At 49.2% G+C, this 24,450-nt stretch overlaps 2 protein-coding genes across 2 annotated transcripts; both read left to right on the forward strand.

Annotated features, from left to right (window-relative positions):
• Positions 1 to 370: 370 nt before the first annotated feature.
• On the forward strand, positions 371 to 13,842 carry LOC136004442 (complexin-4). Its single transcript, XM_065660929.1, has 3 exons — positions 371 to 2,542; positions 4,971 to 5,058; positions 12,545 to 13,842. Exons 1-3 carry the CDS (start codon positions 2,376 to 2,378, stop codon positions 12,770 to 12,772), a joined length of 483 nt encoding a protein of 160 aa, XP_065517001.1. The 5' UTR covers positions 371 to 2,375; the 3' UTR covers positions 12,773 to 13,842.
• A 4,096-nt stretch (positions 13,843 to 17,938) lies between these two features.
• On the forward strand, positions 17,939 to 19,689 carry LOC136004331 (retinal homeobox protein Rx2). Its single transcript, XM_065660754.1, has 3 exons — positions 17,939 to 18,261; positions 18,375 to 18,604; positions 19,237 to 19,689. Exons 1-3 carry the CDS (start codon positions 17,985 to 17,987, stop codon positions 19,687 to 19,689), a joined length of 960 nt encoding a protein of 319 aa, XP_065516826.1. The 5' UTR covers positions 17,939 to 17,984.
• Positions 19,690 to 24,450: the final 4,761 nt, after the last annotated feature.

The raw sequence follows: 24,450 nt of genomic DNA on the forward strand, positions 1-24,450 counted from the left end.
TGTATCTGAAGCATTCTTTACCCTCTATTTAGAGAGTTTGAATGCTTTGAGATCTGGGTTCAGTCCTACCTGACACTGGAGAATTAACAGCATTCGGAGGCTGAGGCTCTGCCTGTGTTGAAGGGACAGATGACTGGCAGTGGTTAGAAAGATACACTGAACCTAGAGTTCATTCTGCACAAAGGAATTACATCCTTTGTGTTGCTGTCTAGTGCAAGAGTGGCTCTAACCTAAAAGTAAGATTTGCTCTAAAGCCTGTGTTAAGAGTATCAGACTCGCCTTGAGGATCAGATGCTTAGAGTTAAATGTAAAGTAGGATGTCAACTTCTAAGTCTCTTAACAGCCAATAGAGTTCCTTGCTGGTTGCTTTGTTTTTGATTCCCCAGACTGCTGTCACCAGGATGCTCTGTCTCCTTGTTTACTTTATGATTTTTGTTTCTGGTTTGGGTTTTAACTGTTCTGCCCAGTAAACTGTGTCTGCTTACCGGGCACAGTAAAATCTGTCTGTGGTAAACTCCCACAGGAAGAGTAAGAATTCCCTCACTGACCATCATTTTCTCCCACCCAGAAGCTGTGAGCAGTGGATGTGAAGGTCAGTGAGATCTAAGCTTTTCTCTGGAGTTGTGATGTGCCCTCTTTCTCTATCCACTATCTATTTCTAGAAATGTGAGTTGACCAAGCACCTTCTCCCCTCACTTAGGTTTATCTGTCTCCTGCACTTGAGATCCACTGTGTTCTGAGCAGGATGGGGCAGGTTACATATTTTAGTCAGGCTGTAGTTTGGGAATTAGCCATTGCTTTTTTTTTTCAGGGACTTGCTCTTGGCCAAGCCCCTGTTATATTTAAGTCAGCCCTTTATTTTCATTTCCTCCTTTTAAATTAGGCTGCACAGCAGAGAGGGGCTCCTGTGGACTTGTTCTGGGTCATGGGGTTGCCCTGCTGCTCAGCAGTCTGAGTGCTCCTCCAAAGACTGTCCTTATCCTGGAAGAGATGCTGGATTAGGCCTGTTTGCAGGACTTACTTCTCAAGTGCTAGCAAAGTAGTTTTGTTGTGATTTGGCATTTGTGCTTCTGAGTGTACTCTATTTAAGAAAGTTTCTTGTTTAATCATTAATAATCCAGGATTATTGAATGTCCTGCCATTTTTTTGTTAACAGTAAGAGGTCTGCTTTAATTGAAAGGCTCTAATACAGATTAAGGCCTTAAGCAAATGGGAATCCTCCCATCTCTCAGTGAATTTATGAGTGCTGGGAGAACCATTTAGATAATCAAAATTAGTGTTTCATTAAAGCATGTGCAGTTGGTCATAGTAGGATAAATGCTCAAAACCCAAACCATGGGACTTTTGAGACCTGTCAGGTCATTTTTCTTTCCCAAAATAGCCTATAGTCACAATAGCAGATCCTGAAAATTCCCAAGCCTGTAGTCTCAATAGCAGATCCTGAGAATCTTCACCTGAATAGACCTGCTGAGGCTACTGATGCGAATTAAAGGTTGAAAGAGGAAGACCTACAGAAGCAATCCACAAACAAAAGCCAGTGAGGTTGTATTATAGCATACGAAATCAGTGAGATTAATTTTTCCTTTACTGACAGTTAAGATTAAAACCAGCAGGTATTCTGTGCAGTACCAGTCAAAGTGGTAACCTAGATGGAGACGGCCTCCACCTGCAGGTGTTGAAATAAATAGTAAGGAATGAAAGGTAGGAAGATGTGATTTGCTTTGTTTGTGATTGCTTCCTTGAAAATCAAGTAACCCCAGCAGTACTGCCCCATTCATGTGTGAGGCAAACCAACCATACAAAAAGTAGATGAAGAAAAACCATTCCATGTACTTTCTGTCCAAGGTGATAAAATATTAATGGATAAAAAGGATTGGGGGTTTTGCTTAATGAGGAATTCCAGTGTATATCCAAAAGGGGTTTTGGCTCAGTAGCCTGAATTTCACAATTTCACTGTGGGCATTTAGTCAGCCAGGTTTCCAATTCAGATCTATTGTGTTTCAGGGAATGTTTTCATCTCTGAAAGTGAGAGTTTCAAGACTTAAGAAGTCAAAATGCTGTTGCACACTATGATTGATTGATGTGTGTGTGTGTAAATTAGCTTAAGGTATTAATATAAAAAGTAGGTAGCTGCATCTAATGATTTTTTTGGAGTAATCTGAACCATCTGCCTCTAGATATTAAGGAGTTCACTCTTTAATCCAGATTATGGCTGACAAACTGGTTTTGGCATTCACGTTTCACTAGCGTTGTGCCCTTGAAGAGCTGATGGGGCTGTAGAAACTCTCTTGCTTATAGTTGCTGGTTTTGAGAACGTGTTCGGTTTGGTTTGGCTTTGTTGTAGTTGTTTGCTTATAGCTCCTTTTTCCTTGAAGATGGCTTTTCTAATGAAAAGTATGTTGAGCAACCAGGTAAAGAATTTGGGACTTGGAGGTGGAGGGGAAGAAAGCAAAGAAGAAAGCACTCCTTCTGATCCAGCAGCAGCTGCAGGAATGACCAGAGAGGAGTATGAGGAATATCAAAAGCAAATGGTTGAGGAGAAGTGAGTACCTGTTCCCTTATTACCAGTATGGGGCTGATTGTTGGTAACTTTGTGCAGATAAAAATAACCCAAGAAAAAGCCAAACATTCAGTGCTCTTCCTTATTCTTAAAGCAGATGAACCTTTGCTAAAGAGACTTTCCAAAATAAAAGTTCACCAACTGGAAATGATAAATACTATGCATATCATCTGTCCGTCTGTGTCCCCTGTCCCCCCCCACAACTCTCTCCTACACTTTCCTCCTATCTCCATATCTTGATAGGCTGGATTCATTCCTAGTTGGTGTTACTTTACCTGTCATTTATCCATAGGTACAAGCTGTTGTGCAGGAGTTAATTCTAAAATATGTATGATTTGTTCACCTAGAACTCAATGTGGATACACTTTCAGTACTCAATCTTTTATTTGTCTGCATCTATTATGGCAGACGTGGGACAAACAGTGAGTGCTGCTTCAAATGAATATTTATCTAGATAAAAGCTTTGAGATGATTATTTTTTTTTTTTTGCATTTTTCAGTTTGGTTTTTCTTTTGCAAACTACAAAATCAGAACTTTTCAACTGATGAATCTCAATCTTTTGACTGTAACTACAATTTTTACCACTTGCTGTGTTTAAATATCAAACCAGAAGTAACATAGAGGACTTGATAGGTAGGAGTTCAAATCATACATAATTATAAATAAAACGCTTGACTTTTAAATCTCAAATGCATCTGTTCCTGTAATGGTCAATTACATAATGGTTGTGTAAATCTTTCATGTAAGATGATTATAGGTGAAAGGTTAATGACTGACGGCATTGAGGTATCCAGGTCTGCATTTAGCAGCAGCCCTTTCTGTCATAAACCCCTGCATAGTATCATTTGCTTTGGAACAGAATACAGAATGTTTTGCTGTGCCTTTTGTCAAGGGATATTTAAAAGGGAGAGAGCTGCCTGGCAGCAGGAAGATGCTTGATTGAAACTGAGAATCAAACCGGTTCCTGGGATAGGGAAAATGCTTGGAAGAAGGATTGCTTTTGTCAGGTTTGGCAAGTGTGGCATGTGTGTTACACACTGACCTGTACTGAGGAATTGGTGCAGTACTTTGGAAAGTACAGTTTGGAACCATGGTAGGAACATTTGCATTACTTTCAAAAAGGACAAAATCTGTGGACAAAAAAGCACAGATTGCTGTGTCTCAGGAAAATGTCCTGTGCAGAAACAAATGGGTGGCTTGTGCTGGCAGTCTCCAGCACTGTCACATAGAACTTGCTTCCAGCATCACAAGAGTTTAAGCACGAGGTGACCACCAGTTTGTGCTGTACATCACAGGCTGTCACACAGCTACTCGTACCCATTTCCTGTTCCTACACCGCTTCATGTTCCAGGGAGTGATTAGATCCTCTAGAACAAAAAGGCTTAAGATTAGGCCAGGCATTGGTGGGAGGTTGGCTGAGAGAATTTTGCCAGGTCTTCCCATGATGCCAGGACAAGTGAAAAGCTCCAGTCTACCTGAGCAGAAAATCCCCTCCTGCCCCTCAGTCTCAAAGGACACCTGAAGGGATGTGCAGTAATGCTGCACACACACTGCCCTGTGGGAACATATCCCAGTACTGATTATGGCTGCTAATGGCTCCTCTGGAGGAGTGGGCAACACAAAAGGCAGGCTGAGAAATAGAGGGAAAATATGCCAGAGAGGCTCGAAACCAATCTTCCTAACCATGAGTGGCTGAAAGAAGTTTAAGATGGTTTCCAGTTAATTTATTGTTCTGAAACAATAAATGGATGCAGAAAAGAGCAGGAAAAGTCATAGATTGCAGAGGCCATCCCAGGCTATTAAAAACAATGATGGAGAGACAACTTCCAGCTCCAGTACCCTACCCCACTGATTTTTGGAAGCTGGGCGGTTTTGATGCTTTTGTTTCCATTACTGTCTCCTGTGGAGATGGGACTCCAGGATAGATAAACTTTTGGTCTGACCCAGAAAGACTATTCTGCCATTGTGTGTGTGGTGGTATACTGAGATTGTTCCATTTGTTGAACAGGAGAACTGGCAGGCATCTGTGTCTCTATAAATGCCCCAGTGGAATAAGCAAGGAATAAGCATAACTTCCCTGTTCTCCTTTTTGGAGTTGTTCATTGTTACAGCGAGCAGTAACAGCTGTACAGATAGAAATTCCAAACAAGGAGTTTATCCTTCCCAGTTGGTTTATCTTTTCTTCTTCACATGACTCAAGGGAACTGTTCTGAGAACAAGCAGGAGGGTGGGAATTCTGGCCCCTTAGCATCACTTTATTGATATCAATAATTACTCCTTCTGTGACTTTGGACAAGATCCATAACTTCGGGAATAACTCTTCTGTGTAGCTTTATGCAGCCAAGCAACTGGTTCAGTGTAAATGACTCTATTTTATTGGTATCTCGGAACATTTTTTTCTGACTTCCAGGATGGAAAGAGATGCAGCATTTGCACAGAAAAAAGCAGAGCGAGCCTGTCTGAGGGTTCATCTGAGAGAAAAGTACAGACTCCCAAAGGTAAGCCTGTAGTTCCTGACCTCACCTAGTTCAGTGGCCAACTTTGGAAACAAACTGCCAACACAGTTCTGAAAATGACAAACTGCCTTCACTAATGGGATCCCCACTGCAGTTCAGTACAGAAATGGAGGAGGCCAAAGCCATGGTTTCTGCTGGTGATTGCTTCTTTTAGTCCTGTTTTTCTCTGCTCAGTAGGTGAGTCTAACAGAAAGGCACCATAGAGCCCTACATCAATGAAATGAATGAACCAGAAGGCACTAAAGTTTCCTGGAAAGCAAGGAACTGCAGGTTGGAGGGTTGTCTCTGTTAGAATCAATGCTGTCTTAAACAGAGTTATATATCATTCTCAGAGATCTGTGTAGTTCCAGAGGTTGTGTTCAGACCCTTCTGAGAGGGGAGCAGGAACTTTGTTTCATGGACTTTCCAAATTATTCTACTATGTACATAACATTTATCGATTTTGTGTTCTGATCTCTTATGTTTCTTTGGTTTAGCCCCATATGCTGTGTTACTGTGCACTGTTTGCACCATGACACAAGTTCTGCAGTTGCTGTTGTTGACTTCATAGATTTAGTGGGAAAGGGGGAAAGTTTAAGAGCTGCTTCCTTTCACCCTGACACAGATAGGTAGACCATGTATTTCCATAGCCTGGGATACCACAGAGAGGCTTCCCTCTTTTAAAACCTGGGTTGCATCCATCCCTGAGCTTTAGTCTGTGTGCAGGCAGTGAAAAAAGCTTATTTCTGCTAAGTCTTTGGAGGCTCAGGGTTGCGTAGGCTCCTTACTCATAGATTGTTAAAGGGTCATGTGAGTTCTCCCAGGAATAACTAATCTGAGAATGGTGGTGGTTTATATGCCACTAAACTGCTTTTAGCCTGGGCACTCCTTCATTGCTTATAAAAGATTTCTAAAGATGTTTATTTTTCTAGCTTCATTAAGATGTCTTTATCTTACAGTTATGTCAAGTATGACTTCAGGGACTGCTGAAAATTTATTATTTGAGCAAATGCCTTATTTATCAAATAATGGCTGTTACCTGGAGTCTTCTGGTTGCTGTTCCCTTTGCAGGCAGTGTTCTGATGGTCTGATCTGTGCACCCTGGGTTTTCCCAGAAAGGAGGGACCCAGAAGTCAAGCAATTAGAAACTGATAAAGTCACCTGTGCTCAGAAAGTGATCCGATGCTGTAAATACGAATTACAAATAAGGTCTTTTTTGCAGTGTGTTTGATGCTGTTTCTAAGCCTGAGCCGCCAAAGGCCCTCTAGTGCCACGTTCATCAAATTGCACCACTCTTCATCATTTGCTTAAACCCTCGAGGCCAGTTAGTTTGCATGAGAAGTGACTCAACCTTGGGACTCAGATAGAAGTTGTACCACGTGGATTTAACCATTATAATCAGGGGTGGAAAATGTCTTTTCTCTAACTTTGCAAACGTGGTTTTTTGCAACCAAACCCTTGCTAGGTGACTGCAAGAAAGAGAAGTGCTGTTTTAAAAAGGACGCCAGAATGGTTTGAGACTGCTACTGGGAGGGGGAGCAAGAGAAGAAAATGCTGAGGCTTCTCCACAGTCAGTTAAGCTGCCTCTGCTCACCCTCTGCATGCGTATTGACCAAAGCTTTCATAAGCAAATTTGAAGTGACCACACTTCTCTGTAACAACTCATTTCCAATCAACATGCTCTGTCAGGACATTTGACTTTTAAAATTAGCTGAAGGCACAGTTTGTCATCTTAAGAAATGAAGGGACGCCTTCCACTAGAGCAGGTTGCTCCAAGCCCCATGCAGCCTGGTCTTGAGCACTGTCAGGGATGAAGCAGCCACAGCTTCTCTGGGCACCCTGTGCCAGCACCTCAGCACCCTCACAGGGAAGAGCTTCTGCCTAAGAGCTCATCTCAATCTCCCCTCTTGCATCTTAAAGCCATCCCTCCTTGTCCTGTCCCAAAGTGCCCTTCATATATAGGGGTAGAAGGAGCAACAACAGATTATATGCTAACGCTTGTCTGTATTCATCAGTTGCAATGGCTACGGGTGCTCAGCATAGTGACAAGACAGAGGAAAGTGTATATTGAGGGTGAGTTTAATTACAGAAAGATTAATTATGAAAAAAAAGTACCAGATTTGAAGTGGTTGATTGGATTGCAGGCCTAAACCTCTAAACACCAGCATTTTCATTAGCAGCTGAGTAGTAAAATATCATTAGGCTTTGTTTTCCTTTAGGAGGCATGTGCTGAGCCAGCTCCTGAACAGCAGTAGTTTCAAAGGCTTCAGGACAACTTGGTGCCTAGCTCTCAACTCCAAGTCACGGGGGCTTGGGTGTCTCTGATTTTGAAAGTCTCCCTTCTGTAGTGCTTCCTTGAGTTCCGAGGTGGTGTTTAGGTCTCTGCAGTCACTGCTGGTGACCTCCAAAGAGCACACTGCCACCTCACTGCACTCGGAGGCATGCTCTAGTGGTCTGCCCCATCTCCACAGGATCTTGACTTTGGTATACACAGTGCACTTTGGGGGCCAGATTGCAATAACAACAATAGAAGGCTTGCCTCCAAGGACAGGAGCTCTCAGCCAGCAAAGAAGATATTAAGCATCTACTCAGCTTTGCTGATGTGCAGTGGTTGCAAGTAAATCTTGCAGGATATGCTTTTTGGCATTTGTGTCTACCTCTGTAGTGCTTCTTGAGTGAAGGTCTGCTTTCTTTTCATCAGCCCTTGTGAAAACATATGTTATATCAGGAAGAAAATGAAATTATGATGTGCATGCCGTATGTCCCTGATAAAAAAATTCAACTCTGATACATTCTGGCAGCAAAATGCTCTCAGATGTGATAATGCGTTAATTATTTTGAAAAATGAAAGTCATTTCAGGTAGAAACCCTGAATATTACCAGTATCAATCACTAGCACACATTGTAAATGAAAGCATGAAATTCAAGACTAAGCAGGGCCCCTTTTTCAGTGCAAAAGCTAACGCTCCATGCTTTCTGGGCCAGATTTATAAGAGAAAGCAGTCCCTTAATGAACCTAATCCTATTAACAGAATTGTCAACTTAGGTTTGTCATCAGAAAGATGTTTTTAGCCATGAGACGTTTGATCTATGGACAACTTTTTCATCTCCAGAGTATTCAATGCTTCACCTCTATGCAAAATAATAAAATAAATATGTAGATAAATATTATAATGAAAACAAACAACACATCAAACTGTCTTAATCATTTCTGTTGCCTGAACTGAGATCCAGTAATCAATTACCTTCTGCAAGGTCTAAACACAGGGATGTGAGTTGATGATGCCTGGAGCAGATCATCTGGCCACAGGCCTGTCTGCAGTATGGCAACCTCATGGCATGCATATTGTCCACGAGCCCCACCACCCCTTTCACATCACTGGTCTGCACGTGTATCCGCCACATTTCCTCAACTGCTACTGCTCCCCATCAGCATATTGCCACATCACTGCTGGTGTTCTGACCAAGTGCTGGGGGTTGTGTTGTGATGGATGAAATTCTAGCACCTCAGGAAGGGACTGTGTCATCTGCTCCATGCAGGTGGATCCCTTCCCTAGTCAAAGCACTTGTGTAGGCACTGCTCTGTGAGATTCTGTTACTGAACAGCAGGATGTTTCTCATTCACTGATATTTAGAGAGAAAGAGTATTCGGATGCAATCAGGTGTCTTTTCATAACAAGTGCTGCTGTAGACATTAAAAAGGAAAGTTCTCGCCATGAAAGGGGCGTGTAGTCATGTAATCTCTTGGTCTATTGTGTTATGATGGGAATATTGTCAAGGCTTGATTTCATGAATAGCACCATTCCAGAATTAAAGGTTTTTTTCCTCGTATGCAGCCCTTGCGTAAGCTCTAGCTGTGCTGCGGGGGATGCACATTGACCAGGCAGAAACAGAAACTTGGCTCGGGAGAAGCTCTTCATAAAGTATACAGGCTTTAGATAAGCATCTGAAAACAAGCATTTGCTAAGCTTGAAGAAGAGCAGGGGCTGTTGGCACATAATGGGTTGGTAAGTGGAGTAACTGGAGGACTTAGACAACAAAAGAGAGGATGGAGGTTGGGTGTGAGCCTGAGAAAGCAAAAGGAGGTGGGAGAAGGAACTGGATAAGCAATTAGAAGGGCTAAGCTGCAGTAAGTGCTGAATTCTTTTGCTGATCTAAATGATTTTTAAACTAGAGTGAAACAGCTGTGGATCTGCTGTGGAAAAATGGAATCACTGTGAGTGTCAGGAGCTGTGGGAACAGGATTGCTCCTGTTCCTATGTAGGAAGATGCCTATGAGGCCCTGACAGCTGGGGTGTTGAGCAGCTTCCGCACACCTTGTGCTCCAAACTGATCCCTGTGTAGGGATGCACAAATGGGTGTTTGGGAGCTGGAAATAAGGCTGCTGGTTGCTCCTTGTACCTACCTGTGAGGTACCTGCAGCCCTTGGATGGCATGGTCAGCGTGGGGCTGCTGTGCTACTTACAAAAAATCCCACTTGCAGGTCAAGGCAGGCTGAATTCTGATTTTGTATGTAACTGAAACATTATAGGTGATGAATCACAGGATGAGGTCTGGATTCACCTACCGAAAGGGTCTTTGCGCATAGGCATAGGTAAATCTTACGATAGGGTAAGTTAGGCATAAGGGAAGCAGTTCATCACACAGTGATGCTGAAAACTGGCTCCCCTGTGGGTTAGTCTGTGAACTTTGATCTCTTCTGTTTACAATCAGCCTTCATATAGATACGTTTAGACTGTATTTAGATTATAGACTGTGTTTTTTGTTTACACTTGTGTATCATGTATGCATAAAGAAGTCTGTGTTATATTGCACCTCTAACTAGATGGATCTGAGTGACTACTCCAGATGCATAATCAGGGTCAAAGAATATTAGCAGTCACTGGGGCTGTATTACCTATGCTGTTGGATTGTCAGAGTAGTGTCTGACCCAGTTTTGGCCTGGGCTCTCTCCCAGGCACTCCCAGGGCTGGTCCTGGAGTTAGAACAGGCATTCCCAATGGGCAGTTAGAGGGGACCACCGTGTTTGGTAGGGCAAGAGAGCTCAATGGCATTGCAGTGGGTTGTTCCAGGCCAGCTGGCCTTGGGGCAAGAGACCAGTGCCAGGCATAGTTAATTTACTAGAATAGATGTTGCTTCTGTGTTCTCAGAGATCCTAAAAGCGTGGCTGAACACTTGCAGAGACCTGGAGACTATGAGTATTGGAGTCATCAGGAGGGAGGCCAGCCAGTCCAGTGCAGGTTTGGCAGGATCCAGAGAGGCTTTCTGTATGGGTTTGTTAGAGCCCACAGCCCCAGCTGTCCTGTCCATGAGCTCTGCCTGTTTTGGGTGCCCTCTGTAGGCCAAGCTGAGTGTGTTCTGATGCAGGGTAGTGCCTCTATCACTGTCCAACCCCTCTCTGGCCTTCAGCAAGGCGCAGTCCCCACATATGTCCAGCTGGGACAGTTGGGATCTGCACACCCTGCTCACACTCTGATTGCAAGCTGCTGTCTGAAGCTAACGGACACAGTGCCTTTACAGCACCACACTTCTGGTTCTGACTTTTAGAAGTGAGAGCTTGGAGCTTGCAGGCTCACTGTGTATTTGCACTTTCAGCATTAGCCTGACTTTGAGAACATCCTGTGGGAAAATACTCTGGTCTCTCCTAGTGAGAAAACACGCTTTAACTTATTTCCACCAGACTTAAAAAAACAAAATGAAACACAACAGGTAAAATCAGAAACTTAATCCTACATTTCCATTTCAAATCCAAGTAACAGGATGAGTTCTGGCAAATTCTAGAAGAAAGAGAAGAGGCCACACACATCTTAGGTACTGCTTTGCTTGTGGTTGAGCAGCCCTACCCTGTTGAAGCTCATACTCTTTCTGTTCAAGGACAGACTAAATGCAAAGTGGGTAGAGGCAGATGACTTGGGCAGGATTATACTACTTTAGATTGTACTAGACTTTATTTAGAATTGTGCTACTTTAGGCTGAATCAGAGACCACTTTGAACAGCAGACTGGGCTGTGCATCACATTTCAGGCTTCTGGAGGGCAGGGAGCTTTGGGGCAACAACATGCCAAACAACTGTTCATGTTGCCAAAGTGGCCTTTGTGTGCACTGTATAAAGAGCACTTTTGCCAATTGGGATATTGTTTCTAGCTCCCACAGATCTGCTAGCAGCAAGCCTCACCCAAAGGAGTCAAGAGACATCCCTACTCGTTTTAGCCATATAGTAGTAACTATCATGATACACTCCTCCATATTTTCCTAACAAATATGAGGAGAAATGAAGTTAATCAGTACAGCTATTGCAGATATAAAGCTGTGTAAATACACGTCACAGTAAATAGTGGCTATGCGGTCAAGCATCCCAGTCTGCCTGTCTTGCTAGGGCCCGAACTACACAGACATTGCTCATATACATCCTCCCATTCATTCTTGCATTCATTCATTCATGCAAACCCAAGACCTCGCTCACTCTCAAAAACACCTCCTGCTGATAGCATTGCTGCTTATTCATATCAGGCCTTTGCTGCTGTCATGCTTCATTTTGGAGATGTAATGAGGCATTAATGCTTATCTTTGATGTGTGAACTGTGTCAAAATATCCTGTTCTTCTGAGCTCTAGATGCAGGAGAATCCACCATAAAATGTGAACAAAATCACCATTGTTTAAGAACTGACACAGCCCCACTGATGGAGCGTTTCAGTGGGCAGGCAGGAAGCGAGTGTGTGTAGCACTTGCTGCAGCTCAGCCCTTCTAATTGCTCATCCAGTTCCTTCTGTCTCCTTTTGCTTTCTCAGACTCACACCCAACCTTCATCCTCTCTTTTGTTGTCTAAGTCCTCCTGTTACCCCACTTACCAGCACATTATGTGCCAGCAGCCCCTGCTCTTTTTTACAGCTCAGGGATGCCAACCAAAGACCTAGATACAGTTTAGATGCAGACCTTTGGATGGAGACCTTTGTTTCCAGTAGTTCTTTCCAAAGTTTAATGCATCTTTCTTTAGGAAAGCATCAGTTTAGTGCTGATACCTAAAAAGCAGACGCCAACAAATGCATAGCAAAACGGTAGCCACACAGTTCTAAAGCTCCTGCTTCATGGAGTGAATCACACAACAGGTAACAGTCTGTTGTGGCACATCTTTGATGGATGCAAATAACTCGTAGCTTTCCTGCAGTATCAGCATGTTACCACAGTTAACACATATGGCGAAGACTTCAAAAATGGCAAGTGCCACTGAGGGCTTTGTTTTGAAAAATACTGACACCTATGAACTACTGAAACCCTTCAAGGAGAGAGAACTGAGAAATCTTACCACTTGTATGGAGGCTCCTGAGCCCCTGAGTTCACAGCTTTGACTGAAAAATCTGTGCCTATGGTTTTGTTCTCCTTAAAACCAATAAAACCCCCAAACAACTGACCAAAAGAGGCTCAGTGGTAGATCCTGGGGCAGCAGAAAGGCTCTCATGCACTGTTCTTGTTTTCTGCTTTTTGTACCAGAGTGAATTGGATGAGAATCAAATACAGATGGCTGGAGATGACGTGGGTTTGCCAGAAGACCTTCAGAAGATGGTGGCAGAAGATCAAGTGGAGGAAGAGGACAAGGACTCTATCCTAGGACAGCTGCAGAACATCCAGAATATGGACATGGATGCAATCAAAGAAAAAGCACAAGCCACCTTCACTGAAATCAAACAGGCAGCAGAGCAGAAATGTTCTGTGATGTAGAAGAGACACCAAGGTCCAAGAGTTACGACTTCAGCCTTGTCTCAGAGGGGCTGAGCTGCAGAGTGAGGGCAGGCTGAGGAATGCACTTAGCTCTATAGCATTAAATGTAAATATAGAAAAGAGAGAGAGAGACTTAAAACCCCAATGGGGGGGGTGGGAGGGGGAGGAATGACATGCTGTGACTGCTCAGTGTGAAGTTAGAACTGAGCCTCACTTTTTAACAGAGCATTTTTCCCCATAGAGAAAGAAAAATAGCTTTAAGAAAGCTGACAGTGGGGAAAAAATGTGCCTTCCATGTTTTCAGGTTGATCAGAATGCTGTTAAATGTGTATTGAGAAAAAAATGTGCTTCTGGTGCACAACATACAGGCAGCCACTCATTTAATAGTGCTTTCAGCAAGAAATCTGTCTCTTTCTAATAAAACCATGGACATTTCAAACATTTTGACACAAACCCAGTATTCCAATGTGGGCATTTCTGCATAAACTTCTTTAAAACATGGGTTTGACCATCTCTGTTTTCAATGCAGCAAAAGGCAAAAGTGAAGCGTTTAACTCTACAGCTTGGGACAAAAATGGCACTGTATGAGTGGGGACTTGCAGGGAACCAAGGCCTGGGAGCTATCCACGAAGCATGGTCAGGCAGCAACACAGACTTCTCCAGGCTGCTTTGTCTCTTGGCTTCAAATGCTGGTCAAATACCAAGAGACAGCAAAGGCTCCCAGCTTGCCTGCTCTGTGCCAAATTCTGGGGCTTGGGTACCAGCAAATCACTTGTAGAGGCTACGGTGAAAAGGAGCTCACAGGAGCATCAGTCAGTCTGTGCTGTGTGCTTGCACAGCTGTAGTCAGCATGCATGACAACCCACCCCAGAGCTGTACAGCCCATGCACATGGATGCTGTACACAACGCTACTCCTGAGCCTAGTAAATGGAGGACTTTGGATGCTCTCCTAAGAGCTAGCCTGTGAATGAAGTTTGCAAATGAGCACATGTAGCACCTTCCTGTAGGTTTGTAAGTCTCTTTCTCTCTTCCTCCACCCAATCAAGTAAAAGTGTTCATTTTAAATGAATTAATGCACGAAGTATGGTTTGGTTTGTCTCCTTTCTTTCTCTCTTTTCTTGCCTTCCTGCCATGTTTTTCTTTCTGTCTTTTTTTTTACCCTTTTCCTCTTTTCTGGAGATGTTGGTCCTGTCCTCCATGGGACAGCTCTTTGTAGGGGGGTTCTTGGGTGCAAGAGATCATCTTGGAAAAGCTCTTTCAGCAATCACTGTTCAAATATAAGCTGCATAGACTTGTTTGAAAACCTGTTACCAAGTATTTTCCCCAGTGCAGTCCGATGAAATGTGCCTTTTCTTCTTGCTCACTTCTTTCTTACTTAAGAAACACAGAAGTTGCCAAGTTTTCCTTCCTCACCTTTTCCAGAGGATGCCCTGGTGCATTTAGAGAGGAATGCCAGTGGCTCTCACATTGCAGCAGGTCACTTCTTCAGTGGAGAGGTCCTATGTTCAGCATGTTCATCAAGCATCAGGGCTAGCAAATGCTAACTCGGTTCCAAACACTGCCTAAACCCACCAAGGCTTCTGATGTGCTTTCTGTCTCTCCGGGTCCTGCTCTCACGTGTCATCAGACAATTTAATTGTCTATGTGGAAAGAGAAGTGGGCTCTTTCAGGAGGTCTTGACAGAAAGTAGGTAAAATAGTCACCAGCTCAGTTCAACCAGCCTTTGGTTTGTGAGGCTCACTCCACTTCCCTCTGTTATTACATAAATCTGGTAGGTGTCTCCATGCTGTTCTGGTACTTCACAGACTGAATTATCTCACCCACAAAACACAAGCCTGAGGCTTTCGATCTTTGAATTAAAATGTGCCTGGGACATCCTGGAAATCTTCCTGGAAGCACCTGGAGGTGTGAAGGAGCCGACGACATTTGTCAGCACATTTGGGACCACCATGTGCACAGTTTCAGAGGTCAGAGAAGAAAGTACAACCAAAATCACCCAACAAGCGATTAATGAGGTTCCAAGAGCCTGCCAGGGCTGGCAGAAGGGAGTGGAGCTGGGGGCCAGCTGCGGGAAGGGGCCCTCCCCATGCATAGTGAGGGCTGCTCCCAGCCCTGGCTGCTGGGTGGGGAGGGGCAAATGCAGGTGTACATATGTGCATGCACCTCTGTGCATGCATGCAGGTGTACATGTCTGTGTGTGTGTCTCTCTGTGTGTGCTGCATGGAAAAGGAGCAGATTAAAGTGTTAGGTCACATGGGAGCTACTGCTGGACGGACCCTACCTGGGATTTGGGTTCTTATAGTTAATAGGATCGCTGGAGCTCAAGGCCGTCATCCCATCAGGATAAATGTCTCTAGTGCCCACTTTTAAGCAATCCGAATTCAATTAGGCTAATTGGAAAACAAGTAAAGAAGGATTGCATTAATATAGCCTTATAGCATGAACCTGCACTCCCTCTCTCCGGAGAGATGGCTGAGTGTGGTGAGCCCAGCCCAGCTGCTCCCCAACCAGCAAGGGCTGCCCTGCTCCCGGAGCAGCCACGGCCCACCCTGTACCCACAGCCAGGATGTTGAGAAGGTTCTTACGCTGCACGCTGAGGAGCTCCTGGGGAGAAAAAAGGCAAAGCCAGTTCTTTCAGTTGTTAACAACCTGTTGGTGACACAGAGTATGCAAAGTGTGGCGGGTGCAGGTTCCCTAGCATGATGTATGTCCCAAGTGACTCTGGCAGCAGAGGGTTTGGCTGACGGCCCACACATTAGACCCAAAGGGGGATATTCAGTTACCTTTCTTTGCCATCCTAACATCTCTGTGTCAGTCTATGATTACCAGAGGAACTGTTAGACTTCCTCCCCCCAGAGCAGTGCAGTGTGCCACCACACTCTGTGCCTGAAGCAAAGCAAGAAGGAAAGGATGGAGCTGGAGGGGTCAGGGCTGCTCCCTGCTCTGCTGTGGGAGGGGAAGGGGTGGGGAGTGTCAGGAGTTTTACAAGTTGTGATAAAGGGCGTTGCTTCCTCTCTCGACAGCTCCACTGCCTTCATGAGGGATGCTCCAGTGACAAATGCAGTTCCATACAGTGAATGCAACTGTAATAAGGAGGACCCTCCTCTCTTAGGGAGGAAGATCTCTCCTGTACCGTGTGGAACGTGTGCCCTGCTTTGGGGGTGGAAGGTTTTTTGCTCTACTTTTGCATTATAGCCAAAACCATTGTGTCTTGTCCCTGTATTTGACAATTTTGACAGGTGACCTAAAAGCAGCATCTGTACCAGGCCACAACAAGTAAAGCCCATTCCCAAGTTTGCCCAGGGCTTCTGGAGGGCCAGGCACGTTTTGTGCTGGTTGCAGTGCCATGAAACCCTAGCGCCAAATTAGCAGAAATTAGGGACATTGCACAGTTCATTCATCTTCACTAATGGAGTTCTTGGGAAACACACATGTAGATTAAAGGAACACAATGGCCCCTGGCTGATTGCTTTGAGTACCCTCCAATGCCCCTACAATGGCATTGACTTGCTTTTCATATTGTGCACAAAAGCCACACTAACCTTTTCTTGTCTCTTCTGTTGGCCTCTTCCCTCTTTGCCAATGGATGGCTAAGTTCTTTCGGCCCCAGCCCCCCGGAGCAGTAAGGCAAAGCTCACCTGGAGCCAGGAAAAGCTGAGCACTTCCACAAGGAATTAACTTTGGAACGCCAGACCATAAACCTCCAAAAGGTGGGCACCGGCAGAGGCAAGCACTGACAACCTTTGGTTTGAAGTGATTCCTCTTGGAAGAAACTACACAGAATGCATCCTGCTGGGGCAGGGAGGGAACATGCAGATTTGTTGAGAGAGGTCACAGCTTTTATTAGAACAGCTGATACATCTGGAAGCAGCAGCGGCAGCGTCCATTCACATACACTCTCCTCGGGCTTGAAACAGAAGAATCTTCAAAGCTGAGTGCAGGCTCTGGATGTTACTGTGCTTGTCACTTCACTTGGTGCCGCAGAGGAATTCGCAAGTGCTACCATGAAAAAGTGATAAACTGAAGAGAAAAGCGGGATAAATACTGCTCCAGGAAGGAGGACCTTGGAGGCAGGAGACATGAGGCCATTGCCTGGTTAAGTACTGTGCCAAGTCCAAGTCCTCCATCAGGCCAAGCACAAAGGGAGGGTTGGGACTTGGCTCTCTGCCTTACCTCCAAAAGCCTTCTGTGGTCTCCCATGAAGCCATGCCCTGCCCTCCAGCCTCCCACCCTACTTCTGTCCAAGAGGACAAGACCACAGAGCCAGCTCTCCCCACAGGGTCTGTCCCATACCAATATCTTGGAAAGTGTCCTTAGAAAGCCAGTGCTTTCCCCACACCTGTGAAGGCTGAGCCCAGCTCCTTCTGCAGAATCCATCCACCGCAAAAAAAGCCAGCACGCACCTTCACAAGGTCTTGAAGGCGGCGCGGTGCAGGGCAGAGCCCAGCAGGGGACCAGAGCATCAGCTTTTACCCTCAGTGCGTTTTACCCTCGCATTTGACACAGGATAGTGCCACGGCATCCTCCTGCATGTCATCTCGAGAGGCTGCCCATGAAACCGACGCACTTAGAAAATGCCAGGGACGGATCTAGGCTGGAGCTAAGTGGGAGAAATTCCGAGCAGCTCCCAGAGCCCGCAGAGCAGCGCAGGGCTGAGCCCCACCGAGAGCTGGCCCCGGCCTCCCGCTCTCCCGTCCCTCCCCAGCCCCTCCGTGGACCTGGAGCCGCTTTCCCGGCACCGTCCGCCGCAATCCCGACAAGCGGCTCCCGCCCCGTCCCGGCCGGTTCCCCGGGGCCCGGCAGCCGCCGGTCCCACGACGGTTTCCGACGGCAGCACGGCCCCGGGGCCCCGGCTGCGGGTCTCGGCGGGCAGCGCGGCCGCGAGCAGACCCCGGCAGCAGCCGCGGGCTGGGCCCGCCCCGCCTCGAGGGCCCTGGATGGCATCGCCCGGCGCCGTCTGGGGCCGGGACCAGGGTCGGCGGGGCGGGGCGGGGGGGCCGCGGGCCCTGCCGGCGGGGCGCGGGGATGCCCTGCCTCCGTGCCGAGTGGCGCGGGGGCCTCGCCTTCCCCTTCACCCACCGCCCCCCGGCACTCCTCCCCCGCCCCAAGGAGGCCACAGCCCGCCCGGCGGCGCCGTGCCAGAGCTGCCCGCGCCGCCCCGGGGCCGGGCGGGAGCGCAGCGCCGTGCCGGGGCCCCGGGCCGGCAGCCCCATGCACCCGCCCGGCGCCCCGCTCGCCATGGCCGAGGGCGCCTTCTCGCTGTCCGCGCAGGCGGCGCGGAGCCCCGGGGGAAACCCGTCGAGGCTGCACAGCATCGAGGCCATCCTGGGGTTCACCAAGGAGGACGGGATGCTGGGCCCCTTCCCGCCCGACGGCAGCGCCGGCAGCGCCAAGGAGGCGGACCGGCGCGGTGCCCGGCACTGCCTCCCCAAGATGACCGGGGAGCCGCCGCCGGCCGAGCCCCAGGCCCGCGCCGAGCGCTTCCAAGGTGAGCGCGGCGGGCGGGAGGCGCCGGGGGGCGGGCGGGCGAAGGGGCTCGCCCTCGGGCGCGCCCGGCGGGGAGGTCGCCCTCCCGGTGACACCCCGGTCTTCCCCCGCCAGAGCCGTACTGCCCCGGCAGCGCCAGCCCCGAGCTGCCCGCCGGCAGCGGCGGCGAGGGGAAGCCGTCGGACGAGGAGCAGCCCAAGAAGAAGCACCGGCGGAACCGCACCACCTTCACCACGTACCAGCTCCACGAGCTGGAGCGCGCCTTCGAGAAGTCCCACTACCCCGACGTGTACAGCCGCGAGGAGCTCGCAATGAAGGTCAACCTGCCCGAGGTCCGCGTCCAGGTAATGCCCTCACTGGCAGCCCCCGGCCCCGGGAACCCCTCATGGCCTGGCCCGGCACAGCCGCGCGTTCCTGGAGCCGGCAGCCCCCGGCCCGGCGTGGAGCCGCACTCCCGGCGGCCGGAGCAGCACCGGCCCGCGAGCCCAGCCCGGCACCGCACCGCTGGCACCGACCGGTGCGTGCAGAGCGGCCCCACGGGGCTGCAGCGCGGGGCCGTTCTCCATCCGGCAGCCGCGGCCGCTGCCCTTTGGCTGGCATGACCCGGCCCGGGGCAGGCGAAACGGTTGTGACCCCGGGCGGCGGCTTGCGGGCAGCTGAGCCGGACGGGCAGGGCAGGAGGGCGGCCAGGCAGGCACTGTCGGGCGGGCAGGGGAGGCAGGACGGGCCGGCCGCACCACCGGCTCATGCTGCTCTGCTCTCCCCGTGGCGGGGCTCCCCGCCGAGCGCGGGGCTGCGGGGCTGCCGAGCCCGCGGGGGCAGCGCGGCTGAGCCCCCCTGCCCCGCCGGCTGCCGCTCCGTGTGTTCCACTCGCTCTGCTTTGTGTGCACCGCTGCACCCGGGGCAGAGCCTCTGCCCTTCGCGGGGGCAGCCGGTCCGCCCGGTGTCATCCCGGCTAACGCCGCTCTGCCCGCAGGTGTGGTTTCAGAACAGACGGGCCAAGTGGAGGCGGCAGGAGAAGCTGGAAGTGACCTCCATGAAGCTGCAGGACTCACCCATCCTCTCCTTCAACCGCTCGCCACAGGCAACACCCATGGGTCCTCTCAGCAGCAACCTGCCCCTGGAGACGTGGCTCAGCCCACCCGTGCCCAGCAGCACGGCCCTGCAGAGCCTGCCCGGCTTCGTGTCCTCGCCGCAGAGCCTGCCCGGCACCTACACCCCACCGCCCTTCCTGAACTCTCCAGCAGTGACCCACGCTCTGCAGCCGCTGGGGGCTATGGGGCCACCGCCGCCATACCAGTGTGGAGCCACATTTGTGGACAAGTTCCCCTTGGACGAGGCAGACCCCCGCAACACCAGCATTGCCGCCCTGCGGCTGAAGGCCAAGGAGCACATCCAATCCATCGGCAAACCCTGGCAGACAATCTGAACTTCCTCTTCGGCCCCCAGGAGAAACCCGCAGGGAATGCTGCTCCTGGGACGCCCAAGGGACACCCTCGCCCTGCTCTTGCTCTGTGGACAGCCAGGTGAAAGAGGGATGTCCTTTGCACCAGCCTTTCCCCCATGCCTTGACTTGCTTTGTATTTTGTGGTCCTTTTAATTCCCTTTTCCACGTGCCCTGTCGAGTTAGGGGCCTGATCATAGCTTAGAAAAGAAAACAATCTTTGCTCTCCCTCCTTGGCTGGACACTTTAGTTGCAATAAAAGCTGCAGTAGGGTGAGGAGCTGTGTAAGGTGGCTGGAAACCGAGGCCTGCATTACCTGGGGAGGGTTTTCTGCTTTTGCTGCACCCTCACATGGCACATCCTGTGTGAGGGCTGTGCGTGGTGCTGTGCACCCAAACGGTCTGCTCTGGCCAGGTCTGAGCTGCCGGGGACCGCAGGGGGCTGGGACAGGCCTGGCTGGGGGAGATGGGCAGTAGCTGCCGGGCACCGGGAGCATGGAGCTGTCAGCAGGGCCCACAGGGCGCATCCTGCCCCGTGCAGCCCCCAGGGGCCAGAACGGTGCTGAGCTGAGCTGGCTCCCCTGCTCGCACGGTGCCCATCGCCAGGCTGCTGAAACTAAAACTGTGGCATCTTTCTTTTCCATTATCTCCGTTACTGCCTGTAATGGGGCTGAGAAGCTGTAATGAAACACCCCTTCTCCTCCGCTGGGCACAGGGTGCTCTACACACTCTGGAGGTTGTGGCAATTAACGTTTCTCATTAGGGAAGAGAGAAGGATGCACAAGTGCCCTCATTGTGTCCTGGGGATGATTCAATGCAGACTGGGAGACCTCTCCTTTCACCATTTCCCACTCGTTGTGGCCAGACAAAGGCTGGCGTCTAATTATATTTTCACAATCTGTGCGTATCTTTTAAGAGTCCTGTCAGAAACAAGTATGTCAGCTTTGTTCAGCTTCACTTCAGAGAGCTTTTTAACCTTAGACAGCAGTTTCTAAACATCCCTTCACAGCCTTCTCCTCAGCAGCCCCCACCTATTGTCTGGAGAGCTTCTTTTACAGATAATAATAGGAATCCCTCTATTTTGAAATGCCTTTTCCTCTCTCCCCAGCGTCCCTGCAGATCCAACCTGCCTCTGGGGCAGAGCTCACACTGTGCCTGGGCTTCTCTTCCCTGTTCTTCTCTGGGGGGTGCAGGGAGGCCCAGCGAGTGCTCCCCACTGAACGGAGGGGGGATGTAGCTCTGCTTGGGCCATGGTGTACGGCCACTGTACATACGGCCATGGTGGTGCCCAGCCTTCCCAGCACACTGCTCTTTGCTTCCCTGGCAAAGAAGGTGCCCTGCTGTTAGGGAAAGAAAGTGCTGTTGCTCTCAGAACCAGGGAGGTACTTTGCTAACTCTGTGGAGAGGCCTCAGTAAACTCAGGGGGAAACAGGAGAAGAACAAAAACTGTTTCTTTGGGCTCAAGTCTCACTCCAGCGGTCCTTTGCCAGGTGAGCTTTGCTGGCATCACCAAGGGTGCTACAAAGGAAGGATGCCTCTTGGTGTGCTCAAGAAGTGCCCGCACACCCCGGGCTGCGTCAGTAGCGACGCACACTAACGAATGATGGCGCAGGCTCCGCGCACTCTTCCTCCTCCTCGCCATGGGAACAATCCCTCTTGTCATTACTCGGCTGTGGTCCAGCTGTGGCTCTGATGCCCAAAACCCTCCTGCGTGCGAGCACGTTCAACTGGCGCCCGATTCCTGCCTGTGCTTATTGCTCTTGATGAGCAAATAACCCCCCGAGATGTCAGTGATGTTCTTCCCCATTCTGACAGCCCTGCCCTCCCTCTCTGCTGCCTCCAGATCTTCTGAGCCTGTAAAGACATTGGAACCCCCCCTCCCAACTTTCTGATCAGTGCTGTCAGCACTGTTGCTTGGTTGAGGTGCTTGGGGACTAACACTAGAGAAAAGTATGACAGCAGAAAACAAACCAGATCCTCGCTTCCATTACAGTCCTGGGAGTAAGGAGTGAAAGACAACCTCAAGCTGTGGTGATTGTTCTTTTACTGACACATCAAGCAGGTTTTTTGCTATGGATTGCACATGTGAACCCTGTAATGCATAAACTGTGCTGTCCCGTCATTCCAGGAAAGCTGTGAGTTTATTGCTAAAAACAATGAGTTCAACAGCCAAGCAGCAGTGGGCACAGGCAGGTTAATATTGCCCAAAGAAAGACAGGGACAGAGGCATGAAGAAAATCAGGGCTCCCTCGGGCCCTGCCTGCTTCTCTGTGCTCCTACACTTCCCTCAAACCGTCCCGTTCCATTTTAAAAGCTCATTTGTTCATTTTGTTGTAAATATCTTCTCCTTAATTGGGTGCTGAGTCTAATAATCCTGCCTCCGGTTGTTAACTGTACAATAGCAGTCAGAGTTAATGACCCATTAGTGATTAATTCCTTAAACAGCATCTAATTGCTCACTGTAAAACCTTTTCTTAAAAGTGGATTAAATCATCTAGATCCTTAACCACTTCTTTACTCCAACTTTGCTAAGGCTATTAGCATGCCCTGTTCTGAGTGATCTATTTCTTCTTTTGCTTAAACTGTATTAGCAAGGAAGTATTTTTAGTGTCTGTATTTGTATTCTTTGCAACATCTGAATAAGGAATAATAGCACGGATAAAAGAAATAGTGGAAATGCAAAGAAATGCACTCCTTTGCAAGGAGGCAGTTGCAGGCAGCGAACGTTGTTACCTTTGGGGAGAGGTGAACTTGTAGGACAGGGTTTGTCAGTGGTCACAGCGACTTGTGGCAGTGCGTAGGGTTTGGCGAGTGAAGCTGTAAGCACTTGTGAGAGTTTTCCCAAGGTCAGCTTTTTTCGTTGGGAACAGTACGGATGGGCACACATTCCTTTATGTTATACATGAAATCGTCCGGTTTGCATCTGCTGCAAAGCTCTGGAAAAGTAGAATCTCGCCATCTCTGCAGCTGATTCACCTGTAGCAATGTCTCCACTGGCAAATGAGGTTAATCCCGGGTAAGTTCTCATTAAGATGTGAAACACAGACAGGTAGACAGACCTCTGTTTGTGAGAAGGCTTTCCATTAGGCCTGGCTGCCTTTGCCCAGCTCAGAAATTGCAGGCTCAACACACACAAGTGTAAAGCTTTGCACAGGTCAGTGCTATGAGCTATGAGGGACAGAAGACAGCATAAAGGGCTTTGAAGATCTCTGAATACATGATTATCCGGAAAATGCCATCATGAAACTCTGTCTCGAGGGTACCATTTCTCACAGAACGTGTATTCCGATCTCTCTGCCTTCCCACCGCCGTTCAAAATCCTGTCAGAACTCAAGCAGACTTGCAAAGACACCTGACCTATTTAAGCCACGGAGAGGTCTGGCATGGAGTCCAGCTCAGTTGCTTTCCAGCAGCGCACGGCTGGCTCTGGCCACGGCCAACCCTCCATCCCTGCCGGATGGGCTCGGGAGACCCTTCCAGTTTATTTGGTGATGTCTGCGGGACGGCGGAGCCCCATTTTACGTGCAGGGCAACTGAGGCAGAGGGTTCTGCTTTGCGGGCGTCCTGGCGAAGCACTCGGGTGGCAGAGGACCTGGGTAGAGCTGCCCGAACGGGCCCTGCACTGAGCCGGGATCCCCCCGCCCGGCGGCAGAACCGGGGCGCACGTGAGCTCCCTTTGCCGGGACCGGCCGGGCACCGACTGTGGCGCAAGGGCGCCGCCTGGTGGACACGGAAGGAACTTCACCTCGGGCGGCCGCGGCGCCGGCTCCGGCGCGGTTGTGGGGGGGCATTGCCCAGGAGCGGCGGGGCCGGGGCCGTTTGCACCAGCTGTGTGCAAAGAAGCGCATCTGCCCCATTTCACCCCTTCACTTCTGACCGGCCCGGCTGGAAAGGGGCTGTGGATGTCACCGTGTGAGCCCTGCGCTCGAGCAGGGTCACCCAGCACCCGTTACCCAGAACAGTGTCCAGGTGGCTTGTGGATAGCTCCAAAGAGGGAGACTCCACCGTCACCCTCACAGTGACAAAGTGTTTCCTGATGTTCAGAGGTGCTCACTGCCCCGGTCCTGTCACTGATACCACTGGAAAGAGCCCGGCCCTCTCTCCGTTATACCCTCCCTGGTAAGACTCCCTGAGCCTTCTTTTCTCCAGGCTGAACAGCTCATAGAACCATAGAAACATGGAATACAGGCTGGAACAGACCTTAAAAGCCACCTGGTCCAACAAAAGCCATAGCCTTTCCGATGGAAAAGCCCCTGAATCACCTTTTGTGGCCCTTTATTGCAGTCCCTTTGGTTTGTCTATGTACCCATTGTACTGGGATGCTCAGGACAAACACTGAGGGGGTGTCCTCACCAGTGCTGAGCACTGTCACCTCTTTATCCAGCTCTGCTTCTGCTCTATGCTGAGCTTGTTCTCCTGGGAGGCAACACTCTTGCTACAGTCTCACGGGGACGTAACAGTGGTACTGGACCTGCTAACGCACGGCTAGGGACGTGTGGTGGGTATGCTGCACTGCCACATCACCTCCAGTCAGACCAGGAGGCAGCATGTATTCCAGCAGATCTCCCTGCTTGCCTGCATGTGGGGGAACACCACACACTCCATACCTTGGGAAGGCTGTGTCAGCTCCCCCCGAATGACAAAAAACTACAGAGCAGGGAGCAATTCAGTTGGAGAAGAGCTTCAATCGGAATGAATCATTCTGTTGTTCCTTTGTGACTGGCTGTGGCACAGCCAATTTCCATTT

The sequence above is a fragment of the Lathamus discolor genome, chromosome W, assembly GCF_037157495.1.
Source record: "Lathamus discolor isolate bLatDis1 chromosome W, bLatDis1.hap1, whole genome shotgun sequence".
NCBI classification, from domain to species: domain Eukaryota; kingdom Metazoa; phylum Chordata; class Aves; order Psittaciformes; family Psittacidae; genus Lathamus; species Lathamus discolor.

Excerpts from the sequence above, each read along its gene's own strand:
- LOC136004442 (XM_065660929.1), top strand. The coding sequence starts at position 2,376 with ATGGCTTTTCTAATGAAAAGTATGTTGAGCAACCAGGTAAAGAATTTG. Across the intron at positions 2,543-4,970 it reads AAGCAAATGGTTGAGGAGAA|GATGGAAAGAGATGCAGCAT; the intron begins GTGAGTACCTGT and ends TCTGACTTCCAG. Across the intron at positions 5,059-12,544 it reads AAAAGTACAGACTCCCAAAG|AGTGAATTGGATGAGAATCA; the intron begins GTAAGCCTGTAG and ends TTTTTGTACCAG.
- LOC136004331 (XM_065660754.1), top strand. The coding sequence starts at position 17,985 with ATGCACCCGCCCGGCGCCCCGCTCGCCATGGCCGAGGGCGCCTTCTCG. Across the intron at positions 18,262-18,374 it reads CCGCGCCGAGCGCTTCCAAG|AGCCGTACTGCCCCGGCAGC; the intron begins GTGAGCGCGGCG and ends TTCCCCCGCCAG. Across the intron at positions 18,605-19,236 it reads TGCCCGAGGTCCGCGTCCAG|GTGTGGTTTCAGAACAGACG; the intron begins GTAATGCCCTCA and ends CTCTGCCCGCAG.